At 43.1% G+C, this 26992-nt stretch overlaps 1 protein-coding gene across 5 annotated transcripts in view; it reads right to left on the bottom strand.

Annotated features, from left to right (window-relative positions):
• Window positions 1–26992, bottom strand: part of LOC112116055 (inosine-uridine preferring nucleoside hydrolase-like) — a 54102-nt gene that overhangs the window by 24146 nt on the left and 2964 nt on the right. For 3 of the 5 annotated variants that reach the window (XM_024213338.1, XM_024213354.3, XM_024213363.2), the window contains exons 2-7: window positions 20380–20439; window positions 19569–19759; window positions 10642–10821; window positions 8666–8777; window positions 8071–8207; window positions 6532–7794 (exon numbers count right to left, since the gene is read on the bottom strand). In XM_024213338.1, the coding sequence (XP_024069106.1) occupies window positions 7444–7794; window positions 8071–8207; window positions 8666–8777; window positions 10642–10821; window positions 19569–19748 (960 nt within the window). In that variant the 5' untranslated portion in view covers window positions 19749–19759; window positions 20380–20439 and the 3' untranslated portion in view covers window positions 6532–7443. Of the gene's footprint in view, window positions 1–6531; window positions 7795–8070; window positions 8208–8665; window positions 8778–10641; window positions 10822–19568; window positions 19760–20379; window positions 20440–26992 lie in introns of those variants that run through there. The other 2 variants (XR_002908881.1, XR_002908882.1) reach the window with 1 other exon arrangement.

Below are 26992 nucleotides of genomic sequence, written 5' to 3'. Positions count from 1 at the left end.
AGCTCTGGGCCTGACATAGGTCCTTTGCCCAAAGCCCCCTTCCCTTACTTAGGTGGTGCCAGGGAGCCCGTCTTATGCCGCTTCTTGGGCATTGGCGGGGGTGAACGATGCTGGGTGGGGCCCGGTGCCGGCAGTGCACTCCGCACCGATGCCGAAGTGCTAGGAGTGGAGTCCAAATGAGAGGGCTCCGACACCGGATGAAGCTCAGCCTCCATGAGGAGGGCCCTCAAACGGATATTCCGCCCCTTCTGGGTTCTAGGGCAAAAGTTCTTACAAATCCTGCACTTGTCCTTTATTTGGGACTCCCCCAAGCACTTCAAACAGCTGTCATGGGGGTCACTAATAGGCATCTGCCTGTTGCATGACGGACATGGTTTGAAGCCCAGGAAATGGGGCATGCCCCACTCCGGGGTGAAGTCCCGGCCGGAACTCTGCTACTAAACTAACAACTAACACTTAAATTAATGGCTAAGTACCTAAGAACTATACACAAAAGAGGTAATAATACCTGTTAAGAACTGCTAACACTCTTGCAATGTAAGACAAGGTGCTCTAACCAACCGTTACAGGTGGTAAGAAGGAACTGAGAGGGCATAGGGCTGGCGGCGCCTAATATACAGGCGCACTGGCACGGCACTCAAGAGGGCGCTACAGCCGACCCTACGGATACCACTAAGGCAAAAATCTCTGACGACTGTGCACATGGGCGTGCACACACTTAGAATGGAATCGACATGAGCAAGCACTCGAAGAACAATGGGTTTAATATCAGTAGGACTGTTGCTTTTGAATGACTCCACATAGAAGCGGGGGGATGGGGCAGCTAGAACCCAGAACTTCTACAGAAGTAGTAGGTGACCAAAAGGGGGACAGAGGCTGCTTTAAAAGAGGAGTGCTTCTCTAAGCAAGGCCAGCAAGACCAAGCCACCGCAACATGCAAGAAAGGCCAAGCTTTGAAGGCCGAGCCTAAGGACTCTGACCAAACCTACGACTCTCAGAAGGAGTGAGATCATATTTGGGGGACTGCATCCAGTATTTTGTTTTTCCAAAGATCTGTAACTCTCTAGTGTGCTTTGTTAAGAGTAAAGCGTAGGTTGTTGCTAAGCCTTTGTTTCTTGCTTTCCTGCCACACTGTTCCTGAAGGATTTAACTAGAAACCAGAGATTCCATAGCTAGGTGGACTTGGGGAAGGGGGGAGAGAACATGTCTAAGCAACTGGGAGTTTGGCAGGGTTGTGGCACTGATTCCAGGGTCTGAAATGGCCAGACTTCAAGATCCACTACTCAAGAAAGGTGTCAGATTCAGTGTCTGCATATGGAAGTGTGCCTGAGAGATCCAGAGCTAGGAACAGTGATCAGTCACTGCCCAGAGCTAGGGGGGCTTAAAAGCACCTGAGATCTGGCGACTGTGTCCAGTAACAACAGACTGGAGTCAGTCCAGAGAAGGAGACCAGGCCAGGTCATGACAGGGGATTTAGGCAATGTGAGTAGGGACCTTTGGGGAGTAGAAGTGCAGCTACTGATGTACATGAATCCCTTCTCTTTTGTAGAATAGACTCTTGACAAGAGAAATGTAGCACCCGATGGACATTTAATGTGTGCTGCCTCTCCACTGACTCCATCAACTGGTCTTATGTGGGCCCAGCTCCAACCAACCAATTAGGATTGCACGCACAGTGCATAAACTTTCAGTTATGGGCATGAATAATGGCTAAAAGTGACTCTAAATTCAACAATGAAGGGAAAAAAACAGCCTCCTTCTTGCAACAGTTCCTTCTCAGCATTTACCTACCTACCAAGTTTTGTGTAGATAGACAATGTTTTATAAGAGATAATCAGTCAACAATGAAAAGCATAACTGACAAGGGAAAATTTCATCCAGAGCCCAATTTCTAAGGCTTTCATTTAAACCTTGTGAAAATAATTATAGTAACTACAAAGAAAACTCAAAGGGCATAAAAACTAGCAAGGTGTAAAATTTCACAGATTACCCACCTACTTTTGGAGAAATCCACCCCAGGAAATGATGCCTCATGTTAAAAGCATTTTAGAATGCAATTCTAATTAAGGAATCATTACCAGGGAGTTTAAGAATAAATTATAACAGGGATAACCACAAGACTCATGAAGGGGAGCACGGATCTTTCTTAATGCATGAAATAACTGGTTTATTTCACTTCCCATTTTGCACATTCAGGATTTTCCAAGTAACAAATTAAAATTAGCAGTTGGAAAGGACACAGACAGGTATTTAATATTTTTATCTACTTCCAAAATCATACATGCTTCTTATACTGATGCATCCGAATACAAAATGCCATTAACATACTGATTAGTGATATCAAACATATACAGTATTCTTAAAGAATCATATGAATTATATATAAAAATACAAGTAGCAAATGTCAAAAAATGTCAAGTTAAAGTTACAGTAGGATGATTATTTCTGAATATTTGCCATTACTGTAATATAAACAGAAACAGCAACAATAGTTTAGATGTAAGTGTGAACTTTTTAAGTTATTCTTTGTGTTTCTTGTTAAAAGTTTAAACAAAAACTTGGTTTTTGTTCCTGTTTGACAAACAGATTTGATTTCCCCCTCCCTCCCTCAAGAGTATGAATTAGTATTCTTTTATTATCTCTTTGCTTTCAGCAGAATTATTCATTTGTTACACAACTCTAGGAACAGATTTAGCTAATTGCTGCTGCTGAACCAGTGTAAAGGCACTATTACAGAAAATACTTAAGTAACTAAAACGATGTCAGTGGTTCCATTGACTGTGATGCTTTATGTTACACATATGCTTACCAAACATGTGCTTACACATGTACCTGTACTGAACCATAGCTTTAGAGCATTGGTTCCCAAACTGGGGGGCATGAAGAAATTCCAAGGGGGGCGCAAGGCTGCCCAGCGCTTGCGGTCCCAGCAGGGGAGGCTAGCCTCCGGCTCCTCCCCTCCTGTCCACCCTCTCCCGCAGCCATGCCGCTGCGCAGGCAGTACGGCTTGCACCAGCCCACCTCCCAGGCTTTCCAATAAGCCAGTCCTGCCACTCTGAGCGGCCTGGTAAGGGTGCGGGGAGCAGGGGGAGGAGAGGGAGGATAAGGGGCAGGAGGTCCCGGGGGGGGGGGCAGTTAGATGGGGAGGAGTTCCGGGGGTGCTGGTTAGGAGACAGAGAGCGGGGGGGTTGGATAGGGAGTGGGGTCCAGGGGGGCGCGGTGGGTCCTGGGAGGGGGCGATCAGGGGACAAGGGGCGGGGGGGCTGAATGGGGGGGGTCCCGGGAGGGGGCGGTCAGGGAACAAGGAGTGGGGGGGATTGAATAGGGAGTGGGGTCCTTGGGGGGGGCGGTTAGGGGACAAGGATCGGGGGTGGTTGGATGATAAAGGAGAGGTGGGGGGCGTGAGGGTTTCTCAAAAATGAAAAAGGGGCCGTGATGCCGAAAAGTTTGGAAACCACGGCTTTAGAGCATGCAAACTAAGACGTATTCAGTCCAGGTCCTACATTAACAAGTTGCTATTCTTTAGTTTCTTATTGCTGGAGAGCTGGGTTTCAAAAGTAGATAATTAGCAAATAATGACTTTCCCTTTTTAAGTTATAGCAAATTTTGGAGTCAAAACTAAAGAATCTCTTCTAATAAATTAAATATTCTGAACTGTTGACAGCCACAGAGTAGGATTTTACTCCAGAAAGGTAACAATTAAATACATGTATTTCAATTGGAAATTTTATATACAGAGTTTGCTACTGAAATAATGTGAAATACTTAATTGGGTGTCATACCAGACTAATGTGACAAATCTAATTAAATGCAATTAATCGTATACTCTGCTTTAATTCCCTTTTCCTCGGCTTAAACGTTTTAGTACTGTGCAACTACTTTACTATTGATTAGGAGAATTTGGGTCCAAGTACTATTTCACTTATGTCCATTTTGAGCAACAATATAATATGGTCTTTTGCTATTAAAATAATTACATCAGTGAAAACAATTTCCAGCATAAGTTTAACTGCCCGACTGACATGATCAGAAAGTAAAGGCAATCTACAGAACAGGAACAGCATGGATAGAGACAAGGCAGGTGTTAAGGGTATGAGACTGCCTAGAACAGCATACCTGAAGCAGCAGCAGATGTAAGTAATTTCCCTATCATGAATAAATGCATTTGTATAACTTGGCCACCATGGCTCTCGCTAACCAAGAGATTTATATGACAGAACTTTGTCTCAAACTGTCAAAATATAAAACATATGTCCTGTATAGTTCTTTGCTGGTAAGAGTCATTAGGTGTCTTGCATCATGAGTTACGAGTCTAATAGCATTCCAAGTCATGCAAGTCACTGAAGTATCAAAAAGGAGACAATTAGGAACCATAGCGATAGAAGCCTGCATCGTAAATAAGGCAATTACAGCCATAAAACTTCTATCCTTCTAACATCAAAATCGTTAGTACAATCAGCAAAGAATAAACTCAAAACAATTTCTTCGGGGCTACAATTTCTTCTTACTAATTCAAAGCTAGCAAAATGGAGTATAAAGCAAAATAAGCAAAATGGAGTACAATTTAGAGTATAGTGCAATTTACTTGAGACAATTTCTTCCCATTAGGCTTATGCTTACACCTAACGGGTTTGCTACTGTCATTTGTGAGAAGTCCAAGGCTTGAACCTCAGCCCATCTCAATCGGCAGAAGCATATACTGAGTGTTCCTTTTCTATGCACTGTGAAATAGGTAACTAGAACAAGGTAGGGCCTAGACTATGAGCAAAAAATCTGGGATTCAGAAAAAGGAGGAGTTTTTAAAGCTTATCACTGAAGAGCTTGTCTCTATGGACAGTATATGCCCTTCACCACAGAACACAAATGACTGCCAGATACGCTGCTTGATTTAAGTCAAGACTTCTCAAACATTTTCATAATGTATATTACATCTTAATAAAGACAGAATTTAATTGCATGGACCACTTTCTACTCCATCCAAAATCTGACATCTATTACAAGTAGATCCAACACTTTGAAACTGATTATTAGTGATGCAGAAGAAAGCTCAACACTCAAACTCTACAATCTATCCTGAAGGATGATCCCTCACTCTCACAGATTTTAGGAGACAGGCCAGTCCTCGCTTACAGACAGCCCCCACAACCTGAAGCAAATACTCACCAGCAACCACACAACAAAAACACTAACCCAGGAACCTATCCTTATAACAAAACCCGTTGCCAACTCTATCCACATATCTATTCAGCGAACACTATCATAGGACCTAATCACATCAGCCACACTATCAGAGGCTCATTCACCTGCACATCTACCAATGTGATATATGCCAGCATGTGCCAGCAATGCCTCTCTGCCATGTACACTGGCCAAACTGGACAGTCTCTATGCAAAAGAATAAATGGACACGAATCAGACGTCAAGAATTATAACGTTCAAAAACCAGTCGGAGAACACTTCAACCTCCCTGGTCACTCAATTACAGATCTAAAAGTCGCAACAGCATACCTGAAGCAGCAGCAGATGTAAGTAATGGATGAGTGGATGAGTCATTACACAAACTAAAAACTATTTCCCCCTACTGTTACTCACACCTTCTTGTCAATTGTTTGAAATGGGCCATCCTGATTATCACTACAAAAGTTTTTTTTCTCCTGCTGATAATAGCCCACCTTAATTGATTAGTCTCATTAGAGTTGGTAGGGCAACACCCATTTTTTTCATGTTCTCTGTGTGTGTGTGTGTGTATATATATATATATATATATATATATATCTTCCTACTGTATTTTCCACTGCATGCATCTGATGAAGTGGGCTTTAGCCCACAAAAGCTTATGCTCAAATAAATTTGTTAATCTCTAAGGTGGCACAAGTACTCTTCGTTCTTTTATCATTCTTGTTCATCTTCTAAATATTTTTTATATAATACAAGATGGAGTGGTATGAATGTTCTCTGGATGAGAGTTTGGGATGACCAGTTCGGATGATCACATTTTTCACAGCGGTAAAATTATGTAGGCAATCCCAAGCAAATGCTGATAAAACCTTTCTACCACATCATTCTGTATGGACAAAGAAAATCCATTTTACAGGATATGGTATCTTACACAGAGTTTTAGAGTTTTCTTTTAGTGTAAACATTCATTGTATTCCTAACCTTATAAAGTTTTCACTACAAGGGGCCAGATCCTCAACCGTAAAAAGCCTCTTGGGAAGGTGTAATTATGTTTTGTTCTTAAATGGTAGATGTTTGAAGCTGCTCAGAGGTTTGAAATATTAGGATAAGTTCCAAGGAGATGGATCAATGGGCAAAGGACAGGCAAAGCAATCAAAGACTCATGACAAATTAATTTAACCCCTGGCCAGGGCCGGCTCCAGGCACCAGCCTGGCAAGCAGGTGCTTGGGGCAGCCGCTCCGGAGAGGGGCGGCACGTCCAGGTATTCGGCGGCAATTCAGCGGACGGTCCCTCACTCCCGCTCAGAGCGAAGGACCTCCCGCCGAATTGCCGCCGCAGATCGCGATCGCAGCTTTTTTTTTTGGCTGCTTGGGGCAGCCAAAACCCTGGAGCCGGCCCTGCACATGGCTCTGCAGCTTCTGAAGTAACTGCTCATTTACTTGTGTCTTCAGGGCTGTTCATTCTGCAGAATCTACAAACAAGCGTGCTTTTTTGTTGTGTAAACTGGACTCAGGTTACAAAACCACTTTAAATAAGATACATAACAGATGTCCGATGATAAACTTTCATTCACTACATTTCTGGGCCATATTCAAATTAGTAAACTGAAGTTAAACAGTTTTGTTTCCCAAGACCATGGTCCTTCAAATTCTTCTACATCTTCCCTTTTTACAAATTTTCAAAAATGTGTTTTAAATTTTATCATTACATGTTGAGCTCCTGGATCTTAAAGTGGCTTTTAAATAATACTTTGCAAATCCTTAATCTAGATTCTCTAAGTAAAAATTGGCTTGTTTTTCCATAATAATAAAGCAGTGAGAATTAGAAGTCTATCTTCTCCATCTTACAAACTGATGACAGATCATAATTTATATGTATATTCTAGATTTCAATGCTCTTTTATTGCTGTTTCTGTCTACTGAGTAAATGCATTTTTTGAAACTTGGGTAAGTAAAGTATTTACATGCTAAACTAGGGTACTGGCCTACCAGGTAATAAGTGCATTCAGAGTTATCTAACAATTAGGCTGCCATTTTAACTTGCACTTCGAATTCTCTGACTATTATAGATTTAAATGGGTCCTTTTCATATTTACTTGAATGCACTTTGTTGGAAATCTGACATAAGAGAAAGTTATTAACTAAAAATAATTGTATGTTGTCTGATAGTAGCTATGAATCTGAAGTTATCTGTACCACTGTAACTAGACCTACAGTTACAGTTCAAAATTAACAAGATTGGGAAATTTATCACACAGCCAAATGTTATTTTAAAGCAGCAATGAGAAGTTCCTTGAACTTCTCTAAATCACACTTATTAATGACAAAAGCTTTATTTTTCTTCTTAAGAAGACCATTTATATCCATTACCATCATTCCTCTAGTTAGTGAGCCATTCAGCTCCACACTTACAGCAGCTTCTATGGCTTCTGTGACAAAGCTCTCGTCAATTGCAGCAGCCATAGCATAGGAATCACAAGACACAAATCCTGGAGTCCATAAGATTTTGCCTGTATTTTCGTGTTCTGACTTTATGAATTTTATACTGTGGGCAAATATTTTCTCTGTGAACTTAGCTTTTTTGGTGTCCTGATTAATCCACTCATGATAGAATTCCTGCAAACCAAAAGAATAATGTTGGCGATTAAAAAATGAAGAGAAACATTGGGATATAACTTCATCCCTCCTTTTGTGATTAAGTCAAGACTGCCCAGCATTAGAGCATGTACACAGCTTTAGATACAGTTATTTTTACATTCCAATTCAGGGAGCTCTGATTTAGGACACAGTCCTGTAATATGATCCATGTGGACATACCCCTGCACCCATGGACACTGAGTTTCACCAGATTTACCTTTAACATTAATTTACATTAAACATTTGGTGTCTTACCCAAGACAATGAATTGCGACATGTAAATTCCCATGTTGCAATATAAGTAGGGCAAGTGAACTCATTTAAGACAACATACGCAGCTTCTGGATCAGTTGCAAAATTGAATTCTCCACAGACTGTAACATTTCCTCTGGCTAACAAAAACAAACCAAAAAAGTAACCGTTCAGTATATTTGCTTATTTTCTTCAATCATTTTACTTTTCAGTACCAAAACTTACAATATTTACTGCACCTTGTCCATTTTGCTTACCAAAAAATCGTAATACAAAAAAGAACGTGTCCAAAACAAATAATATTTTTAGCATTAAACTATTATCATAAGATAAATTTATTATAAAATTCCAACAAAGATTTAACTTCAAGTTAAGGTCATTGAAAGGTATTAACTGTGAGTGCAATTACTAAAAATCAAAGAAATCACACATTATGGCAACATTAACAACTACAACAACCTCCTTTCCCATACCTAATCTAATACACAAATGCATGCAGTCTAGCAATCGTATAAAAAAGGCCAAACAGCTTCTGAATAAGCATACTGGAGTTATTAGTTAAAATGTCTGCCTACTGATCATTTTATAAATTACTTACATTCTACATTTCCTCCCATAATGAACATATTTTTAAGCTTCTTAGGAAATGTTGGATCCAATTTCACTGCCAAAGCTAGATTAGTCAAAGGACCAGTGGCAACTAGAGAAATCTACAAAACATAAACAAAACACTACTCCATCTCTTTACATGTTACTCCAATGAAAACAAACCAAGAGACCCCAGATCACATTTTTCTAAGTGGCTTGTTTTAAACATTTGTTTACAGTTCTGTTAAAGCAGTGTTTCCCAAACTTGGGACGCCGCTTGTTTAGGGAAAGCCCCTGGCAGGCCAGGCTGGTTTGTTTACCTGCCGCGTCTGCAAGTCCGGCCGAGCGTGGCTCGCACTGGCCGCAGTTCACTGCTCCAGGCCAATGGGAGCCGCTGGAAGCGGCGCGGGCCGAGGGACGTGGCCAGTGGGAGCTGCGATCAGCCGGACCTGCGGACGCGGCAGGTAAACAAACTGGCCCGGCCCGCCAGGGGCTTTCCCTAACCAAGCGGCATCCCAAGTTTGGGAAACACTGTGTTAAAGCAACACTCTGTGACTTCATCTATTGGTGGATTACTTCTCCCACTTGACAGAAAGATTAGCTATGTTGGGGTTCTTTTGGAACGCACACTGCAGATGTCTGGGAATCCCAGAGAAATCACGTACTACTTTTTTTCATCTGTAGTTGTTCAAGACATTACGGTCTTTTCTTGCTTTTATTGGAATACTGCCATAAAAACTCCAACAGGAGCTATCTATAAAGACTCAGAAGCAGCAGCTAGTCCAGAATGAGGCTGTTCATCTGCTAGGTGTAGTGAGTTGGTATGAGCACACAAAGAAAATTAATATTTTAATTTTTCTATAAATTTGAGAAGACTGTTAGAATGAGAGACCTGGAAAATCAAGTCATCAGTTTAGCTATTGAACAGTTACACCATCGGTGAAGACAGACACTTCACTATGCCATTCCACCAATGTGCCACAACTCTGACCACCTTTAAAGGTAAGATATTGTTCACAGACTCCATGTCCATTCAATCCTTGGTCTCTGCTGGAACTATTATCTATCTTGACAATCACTATCGAGTCCAGGGGTGGCTTTTGTGATTTGTCTACTTGTCCATAGGGAATTGGACTGAGCACCTGATCCATTTCATATGGATCAAACACCCATCAAACAGTAATAGCTTTCAAGCACTACCAACGAGGCTTATAATCTGAATTTGCAATAAAGATGAAACACACTATGTCCTATCTTCAGTCCCTCCAAGTCATGCAATCTGCCATAAGGAAAACTATGGTATAGAAACACTGAGGCCCCAAAATGAAGTACCATGATAGTTTGTGGCTCTTAGCTCTGTAGGGATGTAAAAATTCTAAAGAAGATAAAAAAAACCTGATAAATTAAACAAAGGCATAGAGGGTCTTAGTTATTATGAAAGATTGATATCTTGTGCCTACACAGTAGAAGTTGAGAAAGAGAAGGTAGTAGGAAATCTTATTGCAATATATACCTAAAAGAGGATCACAAAGACATGAGCAAGGACATGTTAGAGGTAAGCAGCAAACAAACATATGGATTCTCCTAAATATTAAATAAAGATTTTATTCCTCTGGGAGAAAGGGGGATGGTAAATCAGTGTCTCAAATTCTTTGCCTTGAGAATTACCTGACTAAAGGGACAATTACTTGGACACCAGTGACTTGGGACTAGATGTTTAATTATGGTTATTCATGTACAGGGTTAAACTGAATGCCAAATTTCAGTCTGAGAAACAATTTCTTCCAGCCCCAGTGTACAATGCCATGGACTACCAGGAGAAGGTAGGCGGGTCACCTTCCACTGAAGACTGAACCTGGATCCTCCATTAGGATTAGACAGGCAAAACAATTTCATATAATTGCAAGGCATTAGCATAAACAGACTTCGGTCCTGCTTGCTGTCCTTTGTTACTACATAAAAAAATGATATAAAGAACATTCTCACCTGACCAGGCTTCTCATTAACAATTCTTAACATTGCAATCACAGCATGTTCTTTCTGTAGATGGTCTAATCCTGGAGCATTCGAAACAGGAACATCACCCAAACCATCTCTTCCATGAAAGAAAGCCCCTTCCACAGGACCACCAAGTAAGGGAGCAGAAGCACCTTGATAAACTGGAATCTAAACAAAATGTAAGTTGCAAAAACAGACTGAATACAGCATGGCTGCACATCACCTAAAGGCATCTTGCCTCTATTTAAATTTATATTATCCCAGTACTGCCACCAACACTGTTTTATTTACAGTATTAACCCTGTTGTTACATAAATACACAATCTATTGTAAGGAGCAGATAATGTTTGTGTTTGGAGCAAGTCTCAGGAGTGCTTAATTATTATTCATGGTGTCTTCTTGTTACTGATTGAGTCCCCCTCCCTCCCCCATGGTTACCAGCTCCTCCCCCTGCCCCCCCCCCCTGGTTCACCCGAGCCCCTCCAGCCTCAGAGCGCCGGGCAGGCGGCGCCCCCCCCCCAGCCACGAAGCACCAGGCAGGTGGGTGGGCTGTGTGCAGCCCCAGCCAGGAGCCACCCGAAGTCCCAGCCCCAGAAGGCTCCCTGGAAGAGGAGCAGCCTGCCTGGGCTGGGGCCAAGGGCAAGCAGGAGGGGCCTCAGGGTAGAGTGTGGGCAGGGCCACGTGGGGCTGTTTGGGGAGTCACAGCCTTCCCCAGCCTATACTACCCGCCATCCATGACATCAACCATGAATGGGTTTACAAGAAAGGTGAAGCAGGATCTCAGCAAGTCTTCAAACCTATCCTGAAAGTCATCAAGCAGTCCTTGTAATTTACCTTTGTATTCCTCGAGTTTGTGATCTTCAACTTTGATTTCAGGAAATGTGTTTACCCTACTCTTGAAATAGGGAAAGTGGTTGAAGTCTCTTGACACTATGTCTCTTTTCAGAAACTTTAACTTGTTCTGGAAGCTGAAGATGCTCTGAGGTCAGAAATAATCTTATCCTTCCCTTGGATTGCCAAATTGAGAGTTTGCAGATGCTGCATAATATCAGTGAAAAACATCAGATCCTGCATCCATTGCTCATCTTTCAGTTGTGGATAGGACTTTTCCTTTTCTTCAATGAAAGCACTGATAGGCTCCAACAGTTCCACAAACCTATTTAAGACATTGCTGGTTGATAACCACCTCACAATACAGTAGAAAGAGACATTGTTGGGTTTGTCTTCAAGATCCAGCTCTTCAATGAAATTTTTGAATGTCAATGAGTCTTCCCATTTGAGCGGATGAAATTGACAGTTTCTAGGACTATTTTTGTAACACTTTCATACTTGACGTATCTGCCTGTGAGATGTTCGTGATGGATGATGCAATGAACAGGGAGGAACTCTGGAAATTTGGGATTGCTTTTCAAGAGTCCGATAAGACCTACTTTTTTCCCCACCATTGCAGGTGGGGAAAATCATCCATTGCAACACTGACAAGTTTATCCAGTGGTACATCGGCATTTATCAATGCTTCGTCAAGTGCATTCTTTATGTCAACAACACGGGTTGTTTCTTTTAGCACCATTAAGTCCAATATTTTTTCTTTCACAATTAAATCTGTGGAAACATAGCAAATAAATATCGCTAGTTGTGGTTTATCTTGAATATCTGTGGATTCAGCGACAGCTAGGCTGAATGCTTGAGAATTCTTTAGATCGTTTTGCATGTTGTTTGCAACATCATCACTGATCTGGGAGATCTGCCTCTCCATACTGTGGTGTGAAATTGGAATTTGCTGCATTAGTCACTGAAGTTTTGTGTTCCTTGGATCTAAAATTGCAACCACTTCTGCAATATTTTTCTTAAATTCTCCATCACAACATGGATGTTTAGCATGAGCAATATTCCATGTCATAACAAAACTAGCTTCAGTCGTTGTGTCAGCTTCCTTATTGAACGCAGAAAGTAGTGTCTGTTGACTGTTGAGGCATAATTTTAATGTGGTTAGCTTGTTTTTCCTTAATTCTGATCCAGGAGGGTACTTAGACGAAAAGTTATTGTGAGTAAGTTTAGTAATTGTCCACATGAATTCCACTCTTAGAGACTAACAATCAGTTATAAATTGCCTGGAGGTGGGTATTAGGAGTCCTACTTAAATGGCTATAAGACAACCTTAACAAAACCAACATCTGATGTGGAAGCCCTTACTAAGCAATAGTGTCTTGTAAATGTGTGGTTTAAGCTCCACATAACTGCTCCTCAAATATCGTGGAATGAGCTTTAGTCTGGCTAGATGGATCTATCCTGGCTAATTCATAATATGCCCTTAAATATCTGGAGACCCACTTAATCAGGTTTTGGAAAGAAAACCACGAGATGAAAGGACTGGCTCGTATGGAACTCTGAGACAATCTGGGGAGAAACTTGGAGTGAGGTCTAAAAATGACCCTGTCCTTACACAATACTGTATATAGACAATATGTCAGAAGGGCCTGAACCTCCCCTTCCCTGCGAGCTGATGTAATGGCCACCAGAAAGGCAGTCTTCATCGACTGGTGGGGAACAAGTTGCTGAGGGTTCAAAGTGGGGACCCATCAACCATGCTAATAAATATTATATTGCTATACTATATTGAGGTCCCAAAAAGGGAGGGGGGCTCCTGCATTGGGGGAAAAACATGTGAGGCCTTTAGGAATCTTGCTACTGTAGAGTGGGAAAACACAGTATTACCCAGGAGTGAGGGATGATGTACAGACATTGCTGCTACATGGACCTTTATGACCTGATGTAAAGTCTAGACTGTTTCAGGGCTAGCAAATTCTCCACTATTGCTGAAACTAAAGAGGTCAAAGAAGACAACTACCACTGGCATCCCAAGTAGAAAACCTCTTCCATTTAGCCTTATAAGTAAGGTTGAAGGTTTCCCTGCTTTGAAGCAGAATGTTCTGAATCTCAGCTGAACAGTTTCTTTCAGTAGATATAAACCTCACAACATCTAGGCCGGGGTGGGCAAACTTCTTGGCCTGAGGGCCACATCAGGGTATGGAAATTGTATGGCGGGCCATGAATGCTCACAAAATGGGAGGTATGAGTGTGGGGGGGTGACTAGGGGTGAGGGCTCTGGGTGCAGAAGGGGGATCCAGGCTGGGACCGAGGGGTTCAGAGGGTGGGAAGGGGATCAGGGCTGTGGCAGGGGATTGGAGCACGAGGGGGGCTGATGGGTGCAAACTCTGGGCAACGCTTACTGCAAGCAGCTGCCGGAAGCATGTCCCCCCTCCATGGGTGCCGCTAGGCGGCTCTGTGCGCTGCCCCGTCCGCAGGCGCCGCCCCCGCAGCTCCCATTGGCCACGGTTCCTGGCCAATGTGAGCTGCAGGGGTGGTGCCTGCGGATGGGGCAGCGCGCAGAGCCGCCTGGCCACACCTCCGTGTACTACGTAGGGGCCGGAAGGGTTCATGCTGGCTGCTTCCTGGAAGCCATGCAGAGCGGGGCAAGCACCCGACCCCACTCTCCGGCTGGAGCAGTGCAAACCCCCAACCCCGCTCTCTGGCGGGAGCTGAGGGCCGGATTAAGTGGTTTGATGGGCCAAATGTGGCCTGTGGGCCATAGTTTGCCCACCCCTGATCTAGGCTGTCAGGTGTAAAAATACTGGATCCAGGTGCAAGATCTGACAATTCTGGAAGATTGTCAGGCAGAGCAGGTAAGGTGATAAGTGGCTGCAATGAAAGTTTCATGAAATCCAAATACCAGAACTGCTTGGCCCATACTGGGGCTATCATAACAACACTTCATCCTGCCTCAGTATCCTGGGTATCATAGGGATTGGCAGAAAGGCATACTTCAACCCTGGCATCCAAGGGATGAGAAAGGCATCGGTCAGGGAGCTTTAGCTTGCACCCCTTCTGGAACAGAAGAATGTCTAACACTTGTTCTGGTCTGTTGCTACTTTTGGGAATCCCCATTTACAAAAGATGTTCTGTAAGACTGTCTCTTTGAGAGTACACTTGTTGTCAGGGAATTGCCTGCTGAGTTGATCTGTCAAGGTGTTCAAAAGGCTGAAAAGGTGCACAGTCACACACGTAACTTGGTTCAGAATGTACCTATTCCGTAGTCCTATGGCTTCCTGACAGAGTGAGAATGATCTTGTTCCCCATTGCATGCTGACATAATCCACAGCTGTGGTGTTGTCTGTCAACACTTGTATTAAGGATTCCTAAAGAAGAGGCAGGAATGCTTTGCATACCAAGCTGACTCTGAGCTCTAACACATATATATGGGAGTAAGCTTCCTGAGGGAACCACAAGTCCTGAATTTGAAGGTCATAATCTAGATCAGTGGTGGGCAACCTCCGGCCCGTAAGCGTAATCCGCTGGCGGGCCGTGAGACAGTGTTTACATTGACCGTCCGCAGGCACGGCCACCCGCAGCTCAAGGGAAGATCCAAGATAGGCCATCAACCTCCTTTTTTCTTTGGGATCAAAAAGTAATGGGAGTAAAAAGCCACCTCCTGCATTGCTCCCGGCTGTAAAAGGGAGCGTACTCCCCATTCTGATGGTCTTTCACGAGAAGGTTCCCTGAAAAGAGCCAGGAAAGAAGGCAGTAGGAGGGTGGGGAGAAGGATGGGATTGAAACTGAATTGGGTGCCCCTTGGTTACCATCTCTGAGACCCATAAAGCCAAGGTAACCTCAGCTCAAATTTCTCCAAAACAAAAGAGGGAGTTGCCAAGGGAGAGGTGTAGAACAAAAAAGGTTCTCTGATCATCCTATCAGTTTCTCAACTTTGCATCGCATCTGCTGCCTGGTGGTACCCCAAGACTGTGGGGCAGCAGAGGAGGCAGAGGGTTGTCTCCAGTGGAATATCTGTCTCTTCATTGGCAGTTTTGAAGTACAATGTGGCTGACTGTAAAACTGAACTGAGGTATGCTGTCTATAGGATGTTGATGTGGCTGCTTCCTTCTTGGGTTGGAACTCAAAGTCCTAAAGAGAGCAGAGTTGGCCTTGAATCTTTTGGCGACCACAGGGCTTCACCAATGCTGTTGTTGAAAAGCTCATTACCCTCAAATGGGAGGTTCTTGCTTGTTGCCTGGAGCTTCCTGGGGATCCTTGAAGACTGAAGCCACAAAGATCTCCTCCTGGCTATTGCAGTAGCTATTGTGTGCACTGTGGTGTCAGACATGTCCAGCAAATGGATTCTTTGCTTCAGTCTTCACGGCTGAGGATGTTAGGGAGATTCCCAAACCTGAGCCGGCTTTTGTAGGTGACAAATCTGAGGAATTGTCACAGATTGAAGTGTCACTAGAGGTGGTTTTGGAATTAATTGATAAACTTATCATTAACAAGTCACCGGGACCAGATGGCATTCACCCAAGAGTTCTGAAAGAACTCAAATATGAAGTTGCGGAACTATTAACTAAGGTTTGTAACCTGTCCTTTAAATCGGCTTCTGTACCCAATGACTGGAAGTTAGCTAATGTAACGCCAATATTTAAAAAGGGCTCTAGAGGTGATCCCAGCAATTACAGACCGGTAAGTCTAACGTCGGTACCGGGAAAATTAGTTGAAACAATAGTTAAGAATAAAATTGTCAGACACATAGAAAAATAAACTGTTGAGCAATAGTCAACATGGTTTCTGTAAAGGGAAATCGTGTCTTACTAATCTATTAGAGTTCTTTGAAGGGGTCAAACAAACATGTGGACAAGGGGGATCCAGTGGACATAGTGTACTTAGATTTCCAGAAAGCCTTTGAGAAGGTCCCTCACCAAAGGCTCTTATGTAAATTAAGCTGTCATGGGATAAAAGGGAAGGTCCTTTCATGGATTGAGAACTGGTTAAAAGACAGGGAACAAAGGGTAGGAATTAATGGTAAATTCTCAGAATGGAGAGGGGTAACTAGCGGTGTTCCCCAAGGGTCAGTCCTCGGACCGATCCTATTCAACTTATTCATAAATGATCTGGAGAAAGGGGTAAACAATGAGGTGGCAAAGTTTGCAGATGATACTAAACTGCTCAAGATAGTTAAGACCAAAGCAGACTGTGAAGAACTTCAAAAAGATGTCACAAAACTAAGTGATTGGGCAACAAAATGGCAAATGAAATTTAATGTGGATAAATGTAAAGTAATGCACATTGGAAAAATAACCCCAACTATACATATAATATGATGGGGGCTAATTTAGCTACAACAAGTCAGGAAAAAGATCTTGGAGTCATCGTGGATAGTTCTCTGAAGATGTCCACACAGTGTGCAGAGGCGGTCAAAAAAGCAAACAGGATGTTAGGAATCATTAAAAAGGGGATAGAGAATAAGACGGAGAATATATTATTGCCCTTATATAAATCAATGGTACGCCCGCATCTTGAATACTGCGTACAGATGTGGTCTCCTCATCTCAAAAAAGATATACTGGCACTAGAAAAGGTTCAGAAAAGGGCAACTAAAATGATTAGGGGTTTGGAACGGGTCCCATATGAGGAGAGATTAAAGAGGCTAGGACTCTTCAGCTTGGAAAAGAGGAGACTAAGGAGGAATATGATAGAGGTATTAAAATCATGAGTGATGTGGAGAAAGTGGATAAGGAAAAGTTATTTACTTATTCCCATAATACAAGAACTAGGGGTCACCAAATGAAATTAATAGGCAGCAGGTTTAAAACAAATAGAAGGAAGTTCTTCTTCACGCAGCGCACAGTCAACTTGTGGAACTCCTTACCTGAGGAGATTGTGAAGGCTAGGACTATAACAGTGTTTAAAAGAGACCTGGAAAAATTCAGGGTGGTTAAGTCCATTAATGGCTATTAGCCAGGATGGGTAAGGAATGGTGTCCCTAGACTCTGTTTGTCAGAGGGTGGAGATGGATGGCAGGAGAGAGATCACTTGATCATTGCCTGTTAGGTTCACTCCCTCTGGGGCACCTGGCATTGGCTACTGTCGGTAGACAGGATACTGGGCTAGATGAACCTTTGGTCTGACCCGGTACGGCCGTTCTTATGTTATAGACTGTAGAGAAGTACAGGCAGTCACCTGAAAACTTTAATGGCAACGGCACATCTCCTCTTGCTGCTCATTGGGCAATTATAAATTGAGACAATCGGTTCCCGTTTAAAAAGTCATATTTTGAAAGGCAGGCTGGATAGACAGCCACCTTCCTCTGGAGCATAGCTGTTAGATACACCTTGTAGATGAATAGATCGAGCGTTTTTGGATCCTTTTCTCTTGGCATAGATTTAAAAGGTCCATGCTGTTTTGTTCTCTCCTGTAGCGCTGCCACTAGAAAAGAACCCAGTGTTGGATGTAAACAGAAAATCAAATATGCAGCAGGAACCTGGTGCCCACTGTCTGCTCTTTTTGACCTGGACGGGATGGATACAGATGTATGTCAGATGGCTTGTGCAGGCTCTAGTAGACTTTCATTAATGGAAATGCTCATGGTGAGCATCCCTATTGAAGAAGGATCCAGAATGACCAAGTTTCTTATCAGAAGGGTAGCCGTATTTGTTGCTTTTTACAGATCCAGACTAAGAGTCCTGTGGCACCTTATAGACTAACAGATGTATTGGAGCATAAGCTTTCGTGGGTGAATACCCACTTCGTCAGATGTCTGATGAAGTGAGTATTCACCCATGAAAGCTTATGCTCCAATACATCTGTTAGTCTATAAGGTGCCACAGGACTCTTTGTTGCAAGTTTCTTATGATTTTCTTGGACCAATTCCAGAGGTATGTCTCAGCAATTTGGAATGACTTCAATCAAAGCAATTTAAATCACAATTTAAATCAGCAAGCTGGAAACACTAATTTAAATAATTGGTTTTAATCTTATTTTGCTTTTGTAATTTTTAGTTATTTTGCTAAAGAATGGTTGACTCTCATTGGTTGGTAACCATTAAAACATGTTGATTTGGAACGAAATACAGCCTTTACACTAAATTTGGTACTACTTTTTGCTAACCAGGAGGCTATAATACATACACATACACACGCACACACACACTTACTTACTTGAGCAACAAGTAATCTTAATTTACATTTATTCAGATTCTTATTGTTTACATTTTTCTTATGTTAAGAAATGCCATTCATCTTTTTTCTTTACTAGATGATGAATCAGTTTTTACTTGTGAACTGTGTCAATTTGAATGGAAATTCAAATTCCATTAAAAATGCACAAAACAGCATTTTAAATTATTTTATTAAGAAAACTAACTTAAATGTGCTGCATATGTGAGGAAAAAAAGTAAATTTATCAAAACATGTTTTACATTTATAACTGATTTATTAAATGAAGTATTATCTGTAGCTAGTGAATTGAACCAATTGCTTCCAACTAAAAATGCTTCCATGTCTCTCAAGATTTTAGAACTCATCCTCCCATACCTATGCTAGCTGCCACAGGAAGTAAGAAGGAGCTGACAGACAATTGGGCCTACTCCTTTTATGCCCATTAAGGGGGAGATGGAAGGGGGCACAAGGGCACCCGAGGCACAGCATGGTCCCAATGAAAACTGCTGGCCAAAAGAATCCAAATCTCACGTGCATGGATGCATGCATACAGTGTATGGTATCCATGTGGACAATCACTTGAAGAAGCAATATTACAGGATCAATTCCAAAGTATATCCTAGGAGTGATCAAATCAGTGGCACTAAAATTGCAGAGCCTTTATGAAAAGGGCAGAAATTTCACATCAGCCAGGAAAAATATATATACCGATAGGATTTTTTTTTTTTAAAGGATCTAGGAATCTACTATTACTATTCCTGGGATTGATATCGTGAGACAATAAACAAGACAAAAATTACCCTACATCAGCAAAGAAATTATTTATGGAGCAGAAACTATAAAAGGTGACCCTAGCCTATACGAGTTGATGATTTTTAAGCAAGACCTGACACAAAGATAAACCCATTCACATACATTTAAGAAACTGATTACCTCAAGCCTTTTACAAACTTGTAGCACACGGAGTACATTTTTGCAGACGTTTTCCAACACTGTGTTTCCATAACAGCAAGTAATTCCCAGGATTTCAACACTGGGAGATGCCAGCGCCATCATTATGGCTTGAGCATCATCAACTCCACAATCAACATCAATCAACATCAACTTTGTCATTTTTGAAATACCTACGAAAAAGTTACAAGCAGATTAGACAACTAACCTAATAATTAAGATTAAGATACAGTAGGTCATGTGGAGAAAACATATTCTAAAGATATGGCTACAGTTTAACTGGGTTTCAGTTCAAACACTGTAGGTTATTTGCCAAAACCTTTTTCTACAGACTTTTGTTTTATTTCAGTTTACAGCTGACTTTTTTTGTAATGTTTTATGTAACATAAAATTCACCCACCTCTATTTTAAAAGAAAATGTCAAGAATCACTGATTTGTAAATCCACAGGAACCTAAAAATGAGTGGTTACCTAACTGGGACTTTTGAGAAGTTTTCATATGTTAACTACAACATTTGTGCAGTGATTTAAAAAAAAATATCAAATGTACATGTTTATATATACCCAATTAAAATAATTGGGGCTATTGTAAATTACCACCGAATACCAGTTTATATTAAAATTGAAATGATTTCTTAATCTCTATGAAAAAGCTAATAGTTATTTACACGCCTTGTGACAGTCAAGTAAATTATAATCTGGGAGGTAGAGGCAATACCCACATAGAGGGGAGGAAAAAGCATCTGAAACCAGCACACAATTATAGGAGCTGGGCCACAACTTTAACACTTACCTTCCTCAAAGCTTCCTTCCCAATTAGAAAATAGTTTATGGTCGTCTCCACTGCAATTATCTTAAATGAGATGAGGAAATATTATTCATACTCAGTAGAACTGCAACCATTTTCTGCTAACATAAATTCTTGTACCTTCATAGGTACTGACTTCTAGTTTTCACTGGAGGTGCTCCACCCCCTCGCCCCTCCCTGCTCTACACCCTCACAGAAACCCTTCCCTGAGCCTCCAAACAGCTGTTTGATGGTGGCTGCCGATCAGCTATTTGGTGGTGTTGCCGAACAGCTGTTTGGTGGCACCCCCAATTAGCTCATTGGGGGCACCACCGAACAGCTGTGGCAAATGGGTACTGAGCACCCGCTATTTTTTTTTCTGTGAGTGCTCCAGCCCCAGAGCACCCACGGAGTCGACGCTTAATGACTGTCAAATCTTGTTGACATTAATGATAGGTTACCCCATTTGCTTTCTGTGACTTAGTTTGTCTCTGAAGTTCAAAGTGCACCTAGGGACATCTCCCTTTTAATTGATTCTGAGTCAACGAAGTCCCAAGCCCCTCTCCTGGCTCTCTCTCGCCTTTATCTCACATAATCTGATGCAGTGCTCTCAACAACACTGCATTAGCTACACTTTCCTGAGAAAGTTCTCAGTTTTCATCTTTTGGATCCATCATTAGATTTGCTCCAATACTTTTGGAGAAAAATTGCTATTAGAAATGTGTGTTGACACACTCCTCAATCATACACCCCCCCAGGCGTTCCTGAGACAGCTGTATTTAGTTGTTTTTCCCTCTACCTTCAGCTCTAGCAAGGTGCACAGTTCTCCTTACTTGGGCCCATTTGAGAAGTCTTTTGGCAGAGAAGACTAAATTATTTTTTTGTCTGTGTGTCCCAGCCCTATAGCCACCCAACTAATAACAATACATTGCTCTGATTGAGCAATAATGGGAGAGTAATCTCCCAAAACAGATACTGCCAGATGCCCTCCCACAGACTACTCTGAACCCCACCCAGATCCTCTCACTGCCCAGTGCCCCCTAGCTGTAGACCCCCCACAGCCCTCCCACAACTGCACAGTGCCCTGCCCCTCCCCGCCCAGAGCCCCCCCCCACAGATTCCCTCACTGCCCAGTGCCCCCCACCGCCCCACTGCCACAACTGCACAGTACCCCACCCAGACCCCTGCACACTTCCCAGCGCCCCAACACACACAGATCTCCCCACCCCCCACTGCACAGCACCCCCCCAGACCCACTAGAGGCCTACTCTCCCACACCCTAACCCCCAGCCACAATACCCGGCCCTGATGGGAGGTGACTGTGTCTGCCAGGCTCAGCCGGCAGCGCAGCCAGAGCTTGTCCTGGGGCAGGATAACTCCGGCCCCTTGGGGGTGCAATCAGCCAGGCTGGAGCAGGAGCAGAGCCTACCCGGGCCAGGCTCCCTCAGGACCCACATGCCTGGCAGGACCCAGCTGAGCCTCCCACACTCTCCCCCTCCCCCAGCCGTCCTCTGTGACTGGCTGAGACTGGCCCAGCCTCTGCACCAATCCCAGGTGGCTCTTTCCCTGGGGAGGCAGGTGGGGCCCCACAGGTCCCAGGCAGTGGCAGTGGAGACAGCTCAGAGCTGGAGCAGTGCTGGGGAGTGGGGCATATCCCTGGGACATGACTCCTGAAATCCCACCCACACCCATTGGCCCCGTGGCCAGCAGCCCTGCCGAGCCCACATGGTGGCCCCCAGCAGGGTGATGAGCCCCCTACAGCAGCGGCATAGCCAGGTTCTAACATCAGGGATTTCTTGTATTATGTATAGTGAGTGTATTATATAAAAATCAGGTAGTAGGGTTTACAATGTTCTAACAAGAGATTATGCTATTATCATTATCCAGTCAACTTGCACACTACTATTTTGAATTAGTGATAATTCACAGAGAAAGAAAGAAGAAAGCTGAATTTAGAGAATAATTATTAACCAGATTCTTGGTTATTCACCAGCCACTTTGCTCCAGTCCATAGCACAAAGCACCATAAACCCAGTAGAATCTGGCCAAAAGAATATTCACCTCAAATTGTCATCTGCTACACTCCCCCCCCCCCCCATTCCCAGTCACCACTATTCAGCAGGGCCGCCCAGAGGGGGGGGGGGTAAGGGGGGCAATTTGCCCCAGGCCCGGAGTATGTCAGAGACTCCCCCCACTTCCGTCTTTCCCCATCCCATCCCCCGGCGTCCTGGATGCGGCACGCTGAGGCTCCGGTAGAGGGGGTAAGCGGCATGGTAAGGGAGGGGCCGGACAACCCCCTGACCCCATCCCCCCACAGCCATGACCCCCAGCTCCGAGCCCAGCCCCTCTGAGCCGAGCCCCCCTGACCCTTCCCCCCCCATAGCCCAGACCCCCAGCTCCCAGCCCAGCCCCTCTGAGCCGGACACCTCCAGACCCCATCCATCCCCTCCACAGCCCAAACCCCCAGCTCGGAGCCCAGCCCCTTTGAGCCGGCCAACCCCCTGACCCCATCCCCCCACATTCCTGAGCCCAGCTCCTGTGAGCCGGGCACCCCCAAACCCAGAGCCCAGCTCCCCCCGCAGCCCTGGGCAACAGCAGCACCACCCCCAGGCAGCGACAGCCCATTGGCACCAACCATCACCATCACCCAGCGACAGCCCATTATGTAATTGCAAATGTCTACATCCCATTAAAGCATTTAATGTTTTCAAATACTGGATTTAGTGTATTTTCAAATTTTTACAAATTAATTTTTGAATGTATTTCACTGGTTATTTTTTACATTTCCAAATACATGTTACTATAGTATTTCAACTTTTTTTTATGGAAGGGGCCCCAAAAATTGCTTTGCTTTGTAATAATTGGAAAATACACTAAATACATTATTTAAAAACATTAAATGGTTTAATGGTATGTATACCAGCTGCTTAGCTGCAGCGCGCCAGGGCTGCTCCCGGACACGGCGCACTGAGACGCCGGGGGATGGGGGAAGACGGATGCAGGGGGAGCCTCCGACATATTCATGGCGGCCCCTGCGGGGCCCCCGGGGCCTGGGGCAAATTGCACCACTTCCCCCCCCCCCTCTGGGCGGCCCTGAGACATTCTCTCACCTAGACCTAGACCAGTTTCAACAGATTTAAAATTTTTATTAAGATGATGTTAAAAAAAAAAAAAAAGTGAACAGAGTTTGAGCATAGAAGTTTCTGGTTATCAGGGAATACTGTACAGATTACACTGGTCTACAATTTTTGAGAAGTCGTCTGGTTCAGAGATAAAATGTGCTATTTATTATGTATTTTGATGTGCTGAATTCAAATATGACAATTAAAACAACTGATTGGCTACTGTTTCTAAGATATTTAAGTTTTTACATTTGATGTCTATGTATATTGTGTAGATAGTAGAGTTTTAATCATAAATTGTAAATCTAGGTCTTTTCATGTGTTTATGGTTGCTTTACATGATAATATTTCACCTGTCCTGTTTATATAACACTTTAAAAATCAGCAAAAGGGTTATATAAATCAAATTTATTATGAAACAAAAGGCAAAAATCTATTATGTACATAGTTTAGTCCTATTCAGTGTCTACTCGGTGCTTCTTGGCTTGTCTCTTGTATTCATTAAATGGAGCATCTCTTGTCACTGTCCAGCAATAGTCTGCAAGCACTGATGGGCTCCATTTGCCCTGATAGCGTTTCTCCATTGTTGCAATGTCCTGGTGAAATCGCTCGCCGTGCTCATCGCTCATTGCTCCGCAGTTCGGTGGAAAAAAATCTAGATGAGAGTGCAAAAAATGTATCTTTAGTGACATGTTGCAACCAAGGCTTTTGTATGCCTTGAGGAGGTTTTCCACCAACAACCTGTAGTTGTCTGCCTTGTTGTTTCCGAGAAAATTTATTGCCACTAACTGGAAGGCTTTCCATGCCGTCTTTTCCTTGCCACGCAGTGCATGGTCAAATGCATCATCTTGAAGAAGTTCACGAATCTGAGGACCAACAAAGACACCTTCCTTTATCTTAGCTTCACTTAACCTTGGAAATTTTCCACAGAGGTATTTGAAAGCTGCTTGTGTTTTGTCAATGGCCTTGACAAAGTTCTTCATCAGACCCAGCTTGATGTGTAAGGGTGGTAACAAAATCTTCCTTGATTCAACAAATGGTGGATGCTGAACACTTTTCTTCCCAGGCTCCAATGACTGTCGGAGTGGCCAATCTTTCTTGATGTAGTGGGAATCTCTTGCACGACTATCCCATTCGCAGAGAAAACAGCAGTACTTTGTGTATCCAGTCTGCAGACCAAGCAAGAGAGCAACAACCTTCAAATCGCCACAAAGCTGCCACTGATGTTGGTCATTGTTTATGCACCTCAAAAGTTGTTTCATGTTGTCATAGGTTTCCTTCATATGGACTGCATGACCAACTGGAATTGATGGCAAAACATTGCAATTATGCAGTAAAACAGCTTTAAGACTCATCTTCGATGAATCAATGAACAGTCTCCACTCATCTGGATCGTGAACGATGTTGAGGGCTGCCATCACACCATCGATGTTGTTGCAGGCTACAAGATCACCTTCCATGAAGAAGAATGGGACAAGATCCTTTTGACGGTCACGGAAGATGGAAACCCTAACATCACCTGCCAGGAGATTCCACTGCTGTAGTCTGGAGCCCAACAGCTCTGCCTTACTCTTGGGTAGTTCCAAATCCCTGACAAGGTCATTCAGTTCACCTTGTGTTATGAGGTGTGGTTCAGAGGAGGAGGATGGGAGAAAATGTGGGTCCTGTGACATTGATGGTTCAGGACCAGAAGTTTCATCCTCTTCCTCATCTGACTCAAGTGAGAATGATTCTGGCGCATCAGGAACCGGCAGTCCTTCTCCGTGGGGTACTGGGCGTATAGCTGATGGAATGTTTGGATAATGCACAGTCCACTTTTTCTTCTTTGACACACCTTTCCCAACTGGAGGCACCATGCAGAAGTAACAATTGCTGGTATGATCTGTTGGCTCTCTCCAAATCATTGGCACTGCAAAAGGCATAGATTTCCTTTTCCTGTTCAACCACTGGCGAAGATTTGTTGCACAAGTGTTCCAGCATATGTGTGGGGCCCACCTCTTGTCCTGATCTCCAATTTTGCAGCCAAAATAAAGGTGATAGGCTTTCTTAACCATAGTGGTTATAATGCGCTTTTGTGATGCAAAAGTCACTTCACCACAAACATAGCAGAAGTTATCTGCACTGTTCACACAAGTACGAGGCATCTCTGCTCACTTTGGCTAAACAGAAATGTGTCCCTTTGCAAAATCAAACACTGACAAATAAGAGAGCACAACACTGTATGATTTCTAGAGCTGATATAGGGCAATTTGTTCAGCAGAGTGATGTAAGCTTCGTTATGATTGCATCATCCATGACTTCTAGGAATAACATGATGCAATTCATATCATGTATGACGCAATACCAGCTTCCGATTGCATCATTCATTGTTTTGCCTAAAAAGCAAGTACTGTCCAAACCCAGTCATAGATTTATTCATAGATCCAGTCAAAGATGTATTTTAGTCATTTCTGGTTTAAATTGAGATCCCTTCCCTTTATAACTCACTTATCCTCTGCCATTCCCAAGTCAAGGGTCGTATATACTGACCCAATAGCGTATCTTGAAAACTAGAGCCAATCAACAATTTTAAGCATCATTTTCGTTCTCAGCGACCCAGAATTAGTAAAGTTTGACTACATTTATTTCAGAAGCATTTTGGCTGTAGAGCAGTGCTATCGATGGTGCAAAGTTTGGTTTAAAATCAGGTGGCATAAGGAATACATAATTTGCAATATCCCCGATTGGGGGTAAAAGGTTGATGGGTCAAAGTACAGGCATTGAGATATGAGGGTATGAAGTTCATATACTGGCTATGTACGGGTGGGGAGTATAATGAGTAGATATAATGATGAGGATGGATTGACCCTCATTTGGTGAGATTTAATGTTCAGGGAGTTTATGGTTCCAGTAATTCTCTACAGATTTGTCACCAAGATCAAGGACTGCAGTGAAAAGACAGCAAGGCCTGTGTGCTGGACTTGTGTGTAGAAGCTGATTCACAAATATTCAGTGTAGTGTATTATATGGTGTCATCTTACATCCATCCCAAGGGCAAAAAATCTTCTGAAACAATGAAGGCTTGGGCTCATAACCAGTGGCTGCAGAACTTTTGGATGCGCAAGTCCACATTTCTGCATCTGTGTGCAAAACTCACCAAAATAAAAGCTGCACTGACAATGGAAAAGAAAAAAAAATTGCACTATGGGGATCTGCAACAACCGATTCTTATTGGTCAATCAGTGGTCTCTCTCCTAAACCAAGGTGGACTGGATTTCTTTAATGTAAGTAGTCACAACATATTGTTAAAGCTCATTTTATGCTCAATGCTGTGTTAAGATCTCTGCAGTCACAGATAATAACGGTCTTCTTGGGGAATCAGGGCACAGTATCCAGTCTGCAAGACACACACACACACACCCCGCTTGAACAAAACCCCATCCCTCCCGTTTTGCAACCATCCCCCAGAGGAAGCAGACCGTGAGTGTTTTCGACCACAAACCCCATCCCTCCCGTTT

Source organism: Terrapene carolina, unplaced genomic scaffold (genome assembly GCF_002925995.2).
Source record: "Terrapene carolina triunguis isolate 2854851 unplaced genomic scaffold, T_m_triunguis-2.0 Scaffold21, whole genome shotgun sequence".
Taxonomy (NCBI): Eukaryota; Metazoa; Chordata; order Testudines; family Emydidae; genus Terrapene; species Terrapene triunguis.
Note: the sequence above shows the minus strand (reverse complement) of the source record. Positions and strands in the feature narration are given on the sequence as shown.